General features: G+C 34.1%; 1 protein-coding gene across 1 annotated transcript; it reads right to left on the bottom strand.

Annotated features, from left to right (window-relative positions):
• Window positions 1-2,509: 2,509 nt before the first annotated feature.
• On the bottom strand, window positions 2,510-8,720 carry LOC108951712 (multiple organellar RNA editing factor 3, mitochondrial-like). The gene is made up of 7 exons (XM_065090221.1): window positions 8,292-8,720; window positions 8,107-8,198; window positions 7,928-7,993; window positions 7,486-7,735; window positions 5,767-5,809; window positions 5,588-5,684; window positions 2,510-2,936 (listed from the first exon to the last, which is right to left on the bottom strand). Exons 1-4 carry the CDS (start codon window positions 8,657-8,659, stop codon window positions 7,650-7,652), a joined length of 612 nt encoding a protein of 203 aa, XP_064946293.1. The 5' UTR covers window positions 8,660-8,720; the 3' UTR covers window positions 2,510-2,936; window positions 5,588-5,684; window positions 5,767-5,809; window positions 7,486-7,649.
• Window positions 8,721-13,763: the final 5,043 nt, after the last annotated feature.

Raw genomic sequence — 13,763 nt, 5'->3', positions numbered from 1 at the left:
TACCAAGGATGAAAACCAGGAAAACATCCAGGAAGATGTCGAGTCCCAAGAGGGCGATAGTGATAGAGGAGAAGGATGCAACGACACAAAGCGTCCGGTCGAAGGAAAGAAGAAGAAAAAGAAGAAGAAGAAGAAGAAGCAGGAGGAAGCAAATATGAATGAAGATGGTGGTGATGAGGAAAGAGTTGAAACACATGACAAGGGTGGCGAGCAATCAACCACATACCTCATGCAGCAGATGGAGCAGCAGCAGAACGATGAAGCCGGTGTTGCTTCTTTGCCACCGCCGCCACCTTATCATGAGGGAGACTGGCCACTCTGGGCCAAGCTTAGTGACGACAACCCTAGCAGTTGCTTAATAATGTAAGCTACACTAAAAATATGAATATTTCTGTTAATATTGGTGTTGGATGAGGTGGACAAAATCAACAAGTCATGTTAACATCTACCCACTCCTCTTGTATCACTCTGGATTGCTAGTCTCATATCGTTACCAACCTCGAAGAAGTGCTTCAACAAAGGCGAAATCTCCTTACCAACATCGAGCCATGGAAAGATAGTAGCTTAGCGACACACTATCTTTGGGAGCCTTAAGTTCCCAATTAGCCAACAAGGTCTATTCACTATGGAAGAATAAGCTAAACATAACCATGTCGAGCAAGACCAGGGATCACTAATACGAAGATGGAGGATGACCACATTATTCAGAGTCACATTTGATGACATGCTTGCAAGTAAAAAATGATATTCTCTAGAATCAACTTTAAGATGTAATTTTCACTTACAAGAGGGATGTCATCATAATAAAAAAAAAATCTCCTATAAGCATAGTTCATATTTAATAAGTACGAGTACAACATAGAGAGATCAAGAAGAACCCAGAATGACTTCAACTATCATCTCGACAGAATAATCCTAGATTTTAACGTAAGAAGGTTCACATATGTTTAGATTTTAACGTAAAGGTAATTTTTCTTTTTTGGCTTTTTGGTGGTCAAATAGAGACACCTCAACACATATATGACGTCAAAGTTAAAAGTTAGCCTCTCTTTCCATGACATGTATATGTTCCAATTTCTCAATTTGAATGCAAATCCTACATAATTATAAAGCATCAGAGAGAATAAAATTTCCAAGTGAAGATGTGAAGGGAATAGACAAAGGAGAGCAAGTAATACATCGTCGCTCTCAAGCTCCCAATAAGCGCCATACAATCATGCTCTAGAAAAACATTAAAATCCATGATTTCATCATAATTAAGATAAATTGACCATGCTAATATTAATCAAGAACAAAAATATACATAACATAATTATTCTTCCACAGAACTCAAACAAGAATTTCAGTTTACCTGAAGCTCTATACTATATCAAGAAATTACAAGCAATAGAGTCTCTTAAAATTAAAAAAAAATTCACGATGTGCAAGTCTATGATCACAGTGCATACTTCAAAACCAAGCTATTTATGAAAAAGATAAAATTTCAACCAGCAAAGCATGCACCAGCAAACCTCTGTATTGCTTGCATGTTATTCTAACAGGTCAATTTTCGTTAACAAAAGAAAAAAGATAACAAATTAGCACAACTTCATTTTACAATATAACCTTGTCATGAAAAAGAACTATGCTAAAAAAAGTACACTTGAACATGCAAGCCTTCATATGCTAAAAGAAATCTGCATATAGTTGTCTTTGGAGCCCAAGCTGTTTTAGACTTAGACTTCAACAAAGATCACCTTTCAGATCTCCGTTCTTATAATAATCATCAGGCTAGCATGACTAATAAATTTAAGCATACAACAGGAATAATGACTTGTTCAGATAATAGACTAAAACTAAAACCACTCCTTAGTAAACAAGAAGTGATTAAAACAAAATAGAAGTTCTTTAACAAGAAAAATATATGTTGTAGCTTAAGTTAATTTAGTATTGCCTAGTGAAGACAATTATTTTCTTATGTTACAAAAAATACATTTAATAAGCTTTACATCAAAATACAGTTTTATCAACCTCGTATGGAAATTCCAACTTTATGTAACATATCATCATAAGCTGACATATAAAAATTTTCTAAACAATCTCATTAAGACAAGAAAAAAAAAAGGACTAGATCGTAAATTTATAAGGCACATCAGGAATTACCCTAAGGAACTTGAAAGAATGAAGTTGCCAATAAAAGTGATCATAAAATTTATAGGGCAGTGTGATTGTAAGCTAATAGTTCTAGAGTATATCAGTACTCTGCACACAACTAGAGTAACTTGCAAAATGTTTTTCTATAGATCTATTATTCACCTATGGAAAAAATAATATTGACTCCAAACACATTTATTAAATAATGTACCAAGAAACCATCAACACTGGGCCCCACAGATAGTAATCTGATGGGCCATCATCATAAGAATAAGATTTTTTTTTCCTCATCCACATCCCAAGGAGACTTTGGGCAGTGTAGGAAGGTGTCCTAAGATTACATTTTAAGCTTTCATCACCTGATGCATCGCCCAAATAATTCCACACACCAAAATTGCAATAAAGAATAAACTTTTTTTCAGTGAAGGACGTAAAAAACACAATTGGACAACAACTCAGAGATTAAAAAAAGAACTACAGAATAAATAGGACCTTAGATTCTTGAATCAAGCGCCAGATGAAGTTCTCTCGCCTAGATTTTAGATGCTGAATGATTCCAGAATTTAGAGAAGCAACAAAATCCTACATTTTCTATTAGAGAAAAAACATAATTTATAAAAAAGCTAAATTGATGCAAAAGAAAAACAAATTAGAAATACAACAACCCAGCGGCCGCAAGCTTGAAATATGGTTCTGTTCTGCCAAAATGTGTCATCAAAGTTCCACTTCAAAAGAGGGAGCTCGGAGGATAGTCATACACAAGTCCTCGAAGACAAGAAACCCGCGATACTGATTTTCCAAACCTAGAAAAGAAAGCACAAACGAGGTGGTAAGAACACGAAACGCATCAAAATGGATGAAAAAAAGATGCCAGCTATTTATCAAAAAGATGCAGTCAAGAGATCCGCGAGCCGGGTTCTCCCAGCCAAAACCGAAAAAGATGGTCCCAAGAACAAGCATAAAGAAAGACAATGAAACGCAAGAAATCAATAAAAGCTGCGGAGATTATCGATGATAAAAGATGAATCATGAGGAGATTACACATCAGCGAAATCTCCACTTTAACCTACAGTGAGACAAACAAAATGAAGAACCCTACGAACGGATCTTATAGAACGAAAGAAAAAAAAAACACAACAAATGAAGAAACCCTCGAAAGATCACACGAAACTTGAGATCAGTCAGTGCCACTCATGGATGCAAAAGAAAAACACAGATTTCATGAAAAGAACTAGGATTCAATCAAGAAAGACATTCGAGACGGGATCGAGGGCGGTGGTCGGTTGGGAAACGAAATGGGAGTAGGATTCCAACGGTCTAGCAAAGCTCGTATATCGTGTCGGTTGGGCCATTCGGGCCGGGCCGATCTATTTGGTCAATAGGATTCTTACCACGGGGCTCTAGAAGCTTCGAATTATTATTTGGTCCATCATCATAATCATCATCATCATCATCATCATAATAATAATAATAATTATTATTATTATTATTATTATTATTATTATTATTATTATTATTATTATTATTATTATTACTGTCAAGTTATAAATATTTTTAAAATTTTTAAAAAATATTTCTTTTACAGGAAAGCTGTGAATTCGTATACTTCTAACTTGATGATCTGATTATTGTTATATGACAGCAGATCTTAATTCTTATACAGTATACACCACTTCAATCAGATAGATGACAGTAGAATACAGGGAGCATACCACAAGTTCAAGAATCATATAACAGGAGAACAGACCAAAAAGTAGATAAAAAGGTACTATAAACATCCAACTTCAATCAGCTACAAAATGAGTCTGATTTGCACATCAGTATGAAGCCTTGATGGTAGTACTCAATCCAACCTCTGCTTAATAACCTAACCTGCTCTTACTCAGTGCAGCTAAGTCTTTGACACTTGAATTACCAGCTTTTGTATCATCATCTTGCCAAGTTGCCTGCCACTGCTTCTCATAGAAGGTTGTTTCCTGGAGAAGTCTTGTGACGCAAGCCACTCCAAAGAAAACATATAATTAATATTTTTAGTTGGTTCATGTATAATCTACCCTGCTAATGATATTCTACTACACTCTAAAGTTCTTGCTTCTGCTGATATAATGATTTCAAATATTAAGGTACTTCATATATAATCTATATTTTGCAGCAGCCTGGGTTTTTCTTTTTTATATTTTTGTAAGTGTTTAAAATAAAAATAAAAATATTTCTAATTTGCATCCTATGCACTAGAAATGAACTGCTGAAATAAGTAAAGGAGTATTTTATTGTGAGTAAATTAAAGAAAGAATCATGACAAGAATATAGTTACAAAACGAAGATGAAGTGTCCTGTCGAAGGAAAGAAGAAGAAAAAGAAAGAATATTGTAAGTAAATTAAAAAAAGAATCATGACAAGAATATAGGATGCAATGACACAAAGCGTCTTGTCGAAGGAAAGAAGAAGACGGAGAAGGAGGAAGCAAATATGAATGAAGAAAAGAAACAAGGTGGTGGTGATGAGGAAAGAGTTGAAACACATAACAAGGGTGGCGAGCAATCATCCACATACCTCATGCAGCAGATGGGGCAGCAGCACAACGATGAAGCCGGTGTTGCTTCTTTGCCACCGCCGCCACCTTATCATGAGGGAGACTGGCCATTCTGGGCCAAGTTTAGTGACGACAACCCTAGCAGTTGCTTAATAATGCAAGCTACACTAAAAATATGAATATTTCTGTTAATATTGGTGTTGGATGAGGTGGACATAATCAAGAAGTCATGTTAACATCTACCCACTCCTCATGTATCACTCTGGATTGCTAGTCTCATCGTTACCACCCTCGAAGAAGTGCTTCAACAAAGGTGAAATCTCCTTACCGACATCGAGCCATGGAAAGATAGTGACTTAGCGACACACTACCTCTGGGAGCCTTAAGTTCCCAATTAGCCAACAAGGTCTATTCACCATGGAAGAAGAAGCTAAACATAACCATGTCGAGCAAGACCAGGGATCACTAATACGAAGATGGAGGATGACCACATTATTCAGAGTCACATTTGATGACATGCTTGCAAGTAAAAAATGACATTCTCTAGAATCAACTTTAATATGTAATTTTCACTTACAAGAGGGAGGTCATCATAATAAAAAAAAAAATCTCCTATAAGCATAGTTCATATTTAATAAGTACGAGTATAACATAGAAAGATCAAGAAGAACCCAGAATGACTTCAACTATCATCTCGACAGAATAATCTTAGTCCAAAGATAAGAAGGCTCACATATGTTTAGATTTTAACAAAAATGTAATTTTTCTTTATTGGTTTTTTGGTGGTCAAATAGAGACACCTCGACACATATATGACATCAAAGTTAAAAATCATATCAGATCAATGCAATTTGTAATTCATTCCATGATAAGCAAATTATTTTCTATCAAGACTAGGGATCATAACATTTTTATAGATACCTTGATTCCAATCTTATAGACTTCTTAACTTGAACATAAGCCTCTCTTTCCATGACAAGTATGTACATTTTCCAATATCTCAATTTGAATGCAAACCCTACATAATTATAAAGAATCAGAGAGAATAAAATTTCTAAGTGAAGAGGTGAAGGGAATAGACAAAGGAGAGGAAGCAATACCTCATCGCTCTCAAGCTCCCAAGAAGCGCCATACAATCATGCTCTAGAAAAACATTAAAACCCATGATTTCATCAAAATTAAGATAAATTGGCCATGTTAATTATACTATATCAAGAAATTACAAGCAATAGCGTCTATTAAAATAAATCCCAAGTCTGGATGAAAAAGATGAAAATTACATTAGGTCACTAACAGTCAACATAAAACTATATCAGATATCATGAACATGGATCTTAATCGATTTCAATATAAAGCTAGGTCGTTATCCGAAAGTGACATGAGAAACCTTAACCACCTATATGTCTTGAATTATAAATAGTGGTCTAGGAGGTCATCTAGAAATAGCCCATCACATCGACACCAAGATGTGGTGCCAATTATGTAAAAATTCTCTCATTATTTTGGACCATTGGGAGTAAAAAAGTTAATCCACAAATAGGAGTTTAAATTAGTAACTTGAAATATAAAATTACTTTTAGGAAATGGATTAGAATTGATAGACATTATGATTAGAAGAAGAATAAATATTATTTAGTTATAAGAGACTAAATGGATAAGAAAAAATCAAGAAAAATTAATAGTATTTGATTTAAACCTTGATATATTAAAAAAATTAAATATAAAAATGATGAAGAAATAATTGTTGACAAGGATTTTAAGAACAATATTGTAGATATAAAAATATTTAAAGATAAACTTAACAGTTTCTTATTTCTCAGGAACAAAAGTAATATAGCAGTTCAAAAAGGTGCGAGACATTTACTATATCCTGACAAGTTTTGTCATAAACTATTATGCAGAAGCATAGATGTAAACCATTTTCTACAGGCACAACAAGACAGAAGCCAAGAAAGCTGGTAACGAGTAAATAAGAACGCTTCAAAGGGGGAAAGAACTTGATAGCTATGGTACAAGAAGGAACAGTGTATAACACCCCTATCAAACTTCTACATATATTGCGGTATAGGAACTCAAAATAATGATCTGTAACTGCATTCCTGACAACCACTCTTTGTAACCATCCTACATATATAACCATCAGTAATTGACATTTCCGAACAGATGAACAAGTCTGTTCTTCACTCGCCCCTCTATCTTTCTTGTACAGAAGACAACTCTCATGAACCATATCATTAACAGGTCTGTAACAGCATTCTTGATGACCACTTTTGTGAATCTATTAAAATGGTCTTTATATCTTTTTTCTACATAAGACATCTCATGAATTGTCAATATTGACAGGTCTCATAGTCAAATCTTCCTCAATTTGCAACAAATAGTGTGCCTCTCTGATTCTTTGTTTGGCAACCCATAATATACACAGAAAGGATACAAGACCTAAGGTGCTTACTTTCCAAGGAAAGGAAATGAAAGGAAGTACGTAAAGCCTCTAAAATACCAAGGCTAGCCAAATGAAATCAAGAATACAAATAGCATCACATCTCCATTCCATCTCACTAGACGAAAGTGTAAAAGCAAAATTACGAGACAATGGTTATACATCTAGAATTCTGGAGGGAACCACATCAGTGTCATTCACTCTACTGCAATGGTATGTGGAACTTCCAAAATGTTTTAAGTTGTCAAAAAGTTAGCAATTTGTTTTGAGAGAAGAAATTAGAACATCTAATTATATAGCCCTTCTACATGTTAATTTAGAACTGATATATCAGATGACCATTTTGGATAAACAATTTTATGAACACAGTCCAACAAACCTCTATGACCTTTTCTTGGTGGACCATTCTATTATTCTGGCTTGCCACTGCTGCATCCTTGTGGATTTTCAGACAGCTGATGAAGGACGGACTGACCCTGATTCTTCCCCGAAGTGCCTCTCATCATTGGTTCCCTTCTTTCGACTTGCATTGTTTCTCATCGTCTATCGTACCGTGGTCTCGGCCTGGTTCTGGTCAGTGAATCTAAATTGGGGTCTATGTATGACCTTGCCATCGACAAATAGATCCCCTGTAGGATTCCAACGTAAAAAAGAAAACAAAGGTATTCATCAGCAAAGCAATTAGCAAGAAAGTAACCCATTGCATCAGTTAACTTAGTGGAAATCTTTGAATACCAAATATAATTACCAAAAGCAACAAAACAAAAGACATGGAGCTATATATTTATAAGTACCAACTTTTAGAAAGGAACACTACCAACCTCCATAGTCCTTGTTGGGCACAAATAAATAAGAATCAGGCAGTACCCACAGCACTCCAGGCAATCCTGTCCGAAATCAAATCCCGACCAACTTTTAGCAAGAAGCAGCAAAAACCCTAATCATTTCTCCCAAGAATTGCATCCATAAACTAAAACATGGAAACTAATCAAGGCGATACCTTTGTAAGAGAGCTCCTCGGAGATCAAAGCCCCAAATCCGGTATAGGTTGTGGTGGAAACAGAGTAGATTCTCATCTTTGCTTCCTCCTCACTGAAATCAACGCAGCACCATGATTAGACCGAAAATTCAAAGCTCTAAGCCACGGATGCCCATGTCGCCACGAGTGAGAGTCGGGTCACTTACGAACCGACGACGGCCGCGAGAGTCTTGACGTATGCTCCGATCATCTCGTCTTCGGACGGCTTAGGGTCCTCCGGGAACTCCATGACGATGAGCCATTGCTCGTAGTCGCAGCCGTCGAGGAGGATGGTCTCCTTTGGCGGGCGGTTGCTCCAGTTCGGGGACGGGTCGTTGAGCGGGGAGTATCCGGAGCCGGAAGTCGCCTTGTGACGGGCGACGAAGAGCCACGGCAGCGCGGGGGCAGCCGGGTGGGCAACATCGATGGCGGCGGCGGTGAGGCGAGCAAGGGGACCGCGGTCGCGAGAGAGCGGCGACCGCGGAAGGATTCGGGAGAGGAGATGGGAGGCCCTCCGCTGGGCGACAGCCGCCATGACCGCGACGGGGTTTCTCTTAGGGTTATGGAGGCGGAGGTGTGGCTGACGAAAGTTTTTGTACTCAATATTATAAGAACCCTTGTTTAAATCTCTCTCTAAAAAAAGAAAAAAAAAGGCTAAGAAATCAAAAATTAACATTTAAGTTCTAAGATATAAAAATAAATACACTTTGATAAGTGTATCAGAATATATAAAGTTTAATATTATAAAGATTGAATTTTAATTTTTCAAATAGATAGAATATCGTCTAATTGTTATTAGAAAAAAATTGTTAAGAGGAATATTATCTCACTGGTATCATCTTGATATCGATATATTTTAGATTAAAATAGGTTCAATGAATGTTGTATCTAATTTCTAGGTTTAAACAATTGTTAAGATGAAATTTTTAATTTTAAAATAATTATGTAAATTATGATGTATTCATCTCTTTTTTTTTTTTGTTTAGTTTACAGTGTGATATATTTGTATGAGATATGGAAGATATTGGGTTTGAATCTCACCCTTATCACTTATCCTTTCTATAAAACATATCACATCAATTGGGCATATACCAAGTTATAAGATAATCTTTAAAAATAATAATTTATTTAATATATTTGTATTTGATCGTTATAACAAGTATAACGATATTAAATATTAAAATTATTTTTTTGCTTATCACTTTTACTCCTAAAATTATAATGATCCTAATATATTTTTTTTAAATAAAAAAAATAATGATACTAATAGATATATGGGGTAATATATAATTAACCAGATAAATCTCTAATTCATCTATCTCGAATCTTAAGCACATAAATATTTTCCACCATGCATTACCATAATTGCTCGAGGATGTAAATGACACCTCCAACACTAATATTATTTTCATATATGTTCTGTGAACTAGCATTCAATTATGCCTAACCAACACCATTATTGAAGTGTACAGTGGCATCTTCCCTATCACCGACCTGCCCATGGCAGCACCGGCTTTTCTTGACCAGAGCGAAGACCCTACTTGAACTGGAAAACACGGATGAAGAACACAGCCATGGCTTTGCTGCTCCCACTCTCAAATGCTTGCCATTATATTGCAGTTTCTGCCATGGATTTGGACCGCAAAGAAGGTCGAAATGACGATGATGATGATGATAGTGAAGTAGGAAGAGTTTGTGGCTCACAGGCATGCATAAGCGGAGGAGCGGACAGAGTCACAGGTGTAGAAGGACATCTAGCAAGAACATACCAAAGAAGTACTAGCTAGTGATCTGACCTGGATTACCTACTCCCCCTCTTTAGTCTGTCCTACATGCTGTTTCTTCTGTGCAACCCACGCACTGTAAATTTCACGTGCAGTCCACCAGTGAATGTTGGAGCTTTTATGATGGCAAGAGGTCATTGGTCTCTTCGTTATCTATTTGATTACTTACTACGATGAAACCGTAGGAAATCATGGAGGATGGAGAAGAGGAGAAGAAGAAGATGATGATGAAGGAAGGTGGCTTTTACGATAGAACTGTAAGAAATCATGGAGGTAGGAGAAGAGAAGAAGATGAAGGAAGGTGGCTTACCGACTGTGGCAGACCTGAAGGTGGTCCATCCGTCCACCACACTCCTGCTAGCCTTCACCACCTTCTTCCCGATGCCGTCGCCGATCAACAGCAGGTTCGTCTTGCTCTTCCCCACCTCCACGTTCTCGAAGTACGCCCCCGCCTTCACGTAGATCACAAGAAAGCTGTGAATTCTTATACTTCTAACTTGATGATCTGATTATTGTTATATGACAGCAGATCTTAATTCTTATATAGTATACACTGCACTTCAATCAGATAGATGACAGCAGAATACAGGGAGCGTACCACAAGTTCAAGAATCATATAACAGGAGAACAGACCAAAAAGCAGATAAAATGGTTCTATAAATATCCAACTTCAATCAGCTACAAAATGAGTCTGATTTGCACGTCAGTATGAAGTTTTCCATATAACTAATGTTGATGAAGCCTTGATGGTAGAACTCAATCCAACCTCCGCTTATTAACCTAACCTGCTCCTACTCAGTTGCCAAGTTGCCTGCCACTGCTTCTCATAGAAGGTTGTTTCCTGGAGAGGTCTTGTGAAGCAAGCCACTATAATTAATATTTTTAGTTGGTTCATGAATAATCTTCCCTGCTAATGATATTATACTACACTCTAAAGTTCTTGCTTCTGCTGATATAATGATTTCAAGTATTGAGGTACTTCATATATAATCTATATTTTGCAGCAGCCTGGGTTTTTCTTTTTTATATTTTTGTAAGTATTTAAAATAAAAATAAAATTATTTCTAATTTGCATCCTATGCACTAGAAATGAACTGCTGAAATAAGTAAAGGAGTATTTTAGTGTGAGTAAATTAAAGAAAGAATCATGACAAGAATATAGTTGCAAAAAGAATGTTTTATTATAGTGTCCCAATCGTTCTTTCCATCCGTGAAACTATTTCTGAGTATCATGTCTCTCTGATTCATCTGGGGTCCCTGAAACCGGCCACCTCCACCTTCTTCTCTAGCTTCACCTCGGGAGTAATAGCAAGACTCACCACGCCTGCTCTACTGTCAGTAGAAGACCTGGTGAGGAACAAAGAGCGGTTCCTGTTGGGAAAGAAGAGTCCAAGCTGAAGCCTCTAAGAGAGATGGGTGGTGGGGAGAGGAGAGCAGGAGAGCAAGGCCATGGACATGGATAGTAATATAGGAAACAAGGCAAGAAGAGAATGTCATATACGGTTACCGAGGAAAAGGATAATTTAAAATATAAAAATTAATAATTAAATAATATATTAAAAATTGATACCAAATTTAATATGGTTTGAGAACTTATATATATATATATATATATATATATATGAGAAAAATTAAATCTTTTATCACGTGAGATCAATTATAAAAATTAACACTTTACCCTCTTATATAAATTCTTATATATATATATATATATATATATATATATATACATATATGTATGTATATGTATGTATATGTATATATATGTATATATATATATACATGTATATATATATATATGTATATATATATATACATGTATATATATATACATATATATATATATACATGTATATATATACATACATATATACATATATATATATATATACATACATATATATATACATACATATATACATACATATTTATATACATTAATAATTAATAATTAAATAATATATTAAAAATTGATACCAAATTTAATATGGTTTGAGAACTTATATATATATATATATATATATATGAGAAAAATTAAATCTTTTATCACGTGAGATCAATTATAAAAATTAACACTTTACCCTCTTATATAAATTCTTATATATATATATATATATATATATATATACATATATGTATGTATATGTATGTATATGTATATATATATGTATATATATATATACATGTATATATATATACATATATATATATACATGTATATATATACATACATATATACATATATATATATATATATATACATACATATATATATACATACATATATACATACATATTTATATACATACATATATATATATATACATACACATATATATATATATACATACACATATATATATATATACATATATATATATATATTACACTATTTAAAAGAGAGTATCTTCTCTTCTCTTGATACCATAAAGAGAAGTCGAGATGCACAAAAAATATTTTTTTATATCTTATTCTCTTCTTATTAAAATTGAGGGATATATAAGATATTAATAGATGAACCAAACCTTAATTATTATGATTTTCTTTGATCTTTTCTTGTATTAGGATTCATTGTCTCATTAGAATATTAGTTTCAGAAATTTTAAAATATTTATTAATCTCAATAATATCTCTCAAGTAATTTATTCACTTTTATGCTTCTTGACTAGAAATTTTATTTATTCTTGTTAATATCTAACTTTGAGCTCTTTGAGCTCTTGTATCACTTTTAGAGAGGGAGAGAAAAATAAACAATAATAAAAAAGAGAACCATGGAGATAAATAATCAAATAATATATCAAAAAATAGACACAAGATTTGACATAGTTCAATAAATTCCACTTACATCTATAGATAAATACTAGAGATCCTAGAGAAAGAATAGACACAAGTATGACTTTCTTATAGATACTCTTATATAAATTATTTATATATATATATATATATATATATATATATATATATATATATATATATATATATATATATATATTATCCTCTCTAGACACCTTAGAGAGAAACTAAGAATACTAAAAATATTCCTTACATCATACTCTCCCCTATCAAAATCCAGAGATACATAGGATATTTATAGAATAATCAAATCCTATTTACCATAGGGTTTTTCCTTGATTAAGAACTCCTTTTATATTATGATTTCTTATCATATTGGGACACTTAGTCTAAGAATCCTAAAATACTTGTTAATCCACTTCTTATGAAGGAAAAGAAAATTTTAACGTGGTTCGATACAAGATTAGCAATCAATGTGGTTCGATAGATACACAAAAAAAACATACAAGATTAATGTGGTTCAATAGATAGAATTTAGTGAATTATGAGATCTTTAGTTATTTCTACTAAGCATTATATATCCTCTTACATAGATCCTCAAATAAGCATTATATATCCTCTTATATATTCATCAAAATCCAAAGAGACATAATATATTTAAAGGATAATCAAATCTTGATTATTAGGAATTAAATTTTTTTTCTTGTATTAGGATTTCTTATCTATGATGATATTAGTTTTAAAATATTAAATATTAAACTATTTATCAACTAAAGATGAAGGTACAGTGGAGATTGGTTGGCAAAACCAAAAGATGGATTTGAATTGGACTTGTTAGCTTATGTGGAAATGGAAGGTCAAGCATTCCTTTCGATTCAACTACCGATTCCATCGTCATGACACTAACGAAGAGCCTTCAATGTCATGGTCGATCATTCTTCTTGCAAATGGGGAAGTTTGATTGCGTGCAATCAAGTCAAAGACCGAATCCAACGACAGTCCAAAGTCACCCATTTCCTCCTCCTCTACTCCATACATTCTTAGAAGAACTCCACATTCCAT

This window comes from Musa acuminata, chromosome BXJ1-11, assembly GCF_036884655.1.
Source record: "Musa acuminata AAA Group cultivar baxijiao chromosome BXJ1-11, Cavendish_Baxijiao_AAA, whole genome shotgun sequence".
Taxonomy (NCBI): Eukaryota; Viridiplantae; Streptophyta; class Magnoliopsida; order Zingiberales; family Musaceae; genus Musa; species Musa acuminata.
Note: the sequence above shows the minus strand (reverse complement) of the source record. Positions and strands in the feature narration are given on the sequence as shown.

Excerpts from the sequence above, each read along its gene's own strand:
- LOC108951712 (XM_065090221.1), bottom strand. The coding sequence starts at position 8,659 with ATGGCGGCTGTCGCCCAGCGGAGGGCCTCCCATCTCCTCTCCCGAATC. Across the intron at positions 8,199-8,291 it reads CTCGCGGCCGTCGTCGGTTC|TGAGGAGGAAGCAAAGATGA; the intron begins GTAAGTGACCCG and ends CGTTGATTTCAG. Across the intron at positions 7,736-7,927 it reads GCCCAACAAGGACTATGGAG|GGGATCTATTTGTCGATGGC; the intron begins GTTGGTAGTGTT and ends GGAATCCTACAG.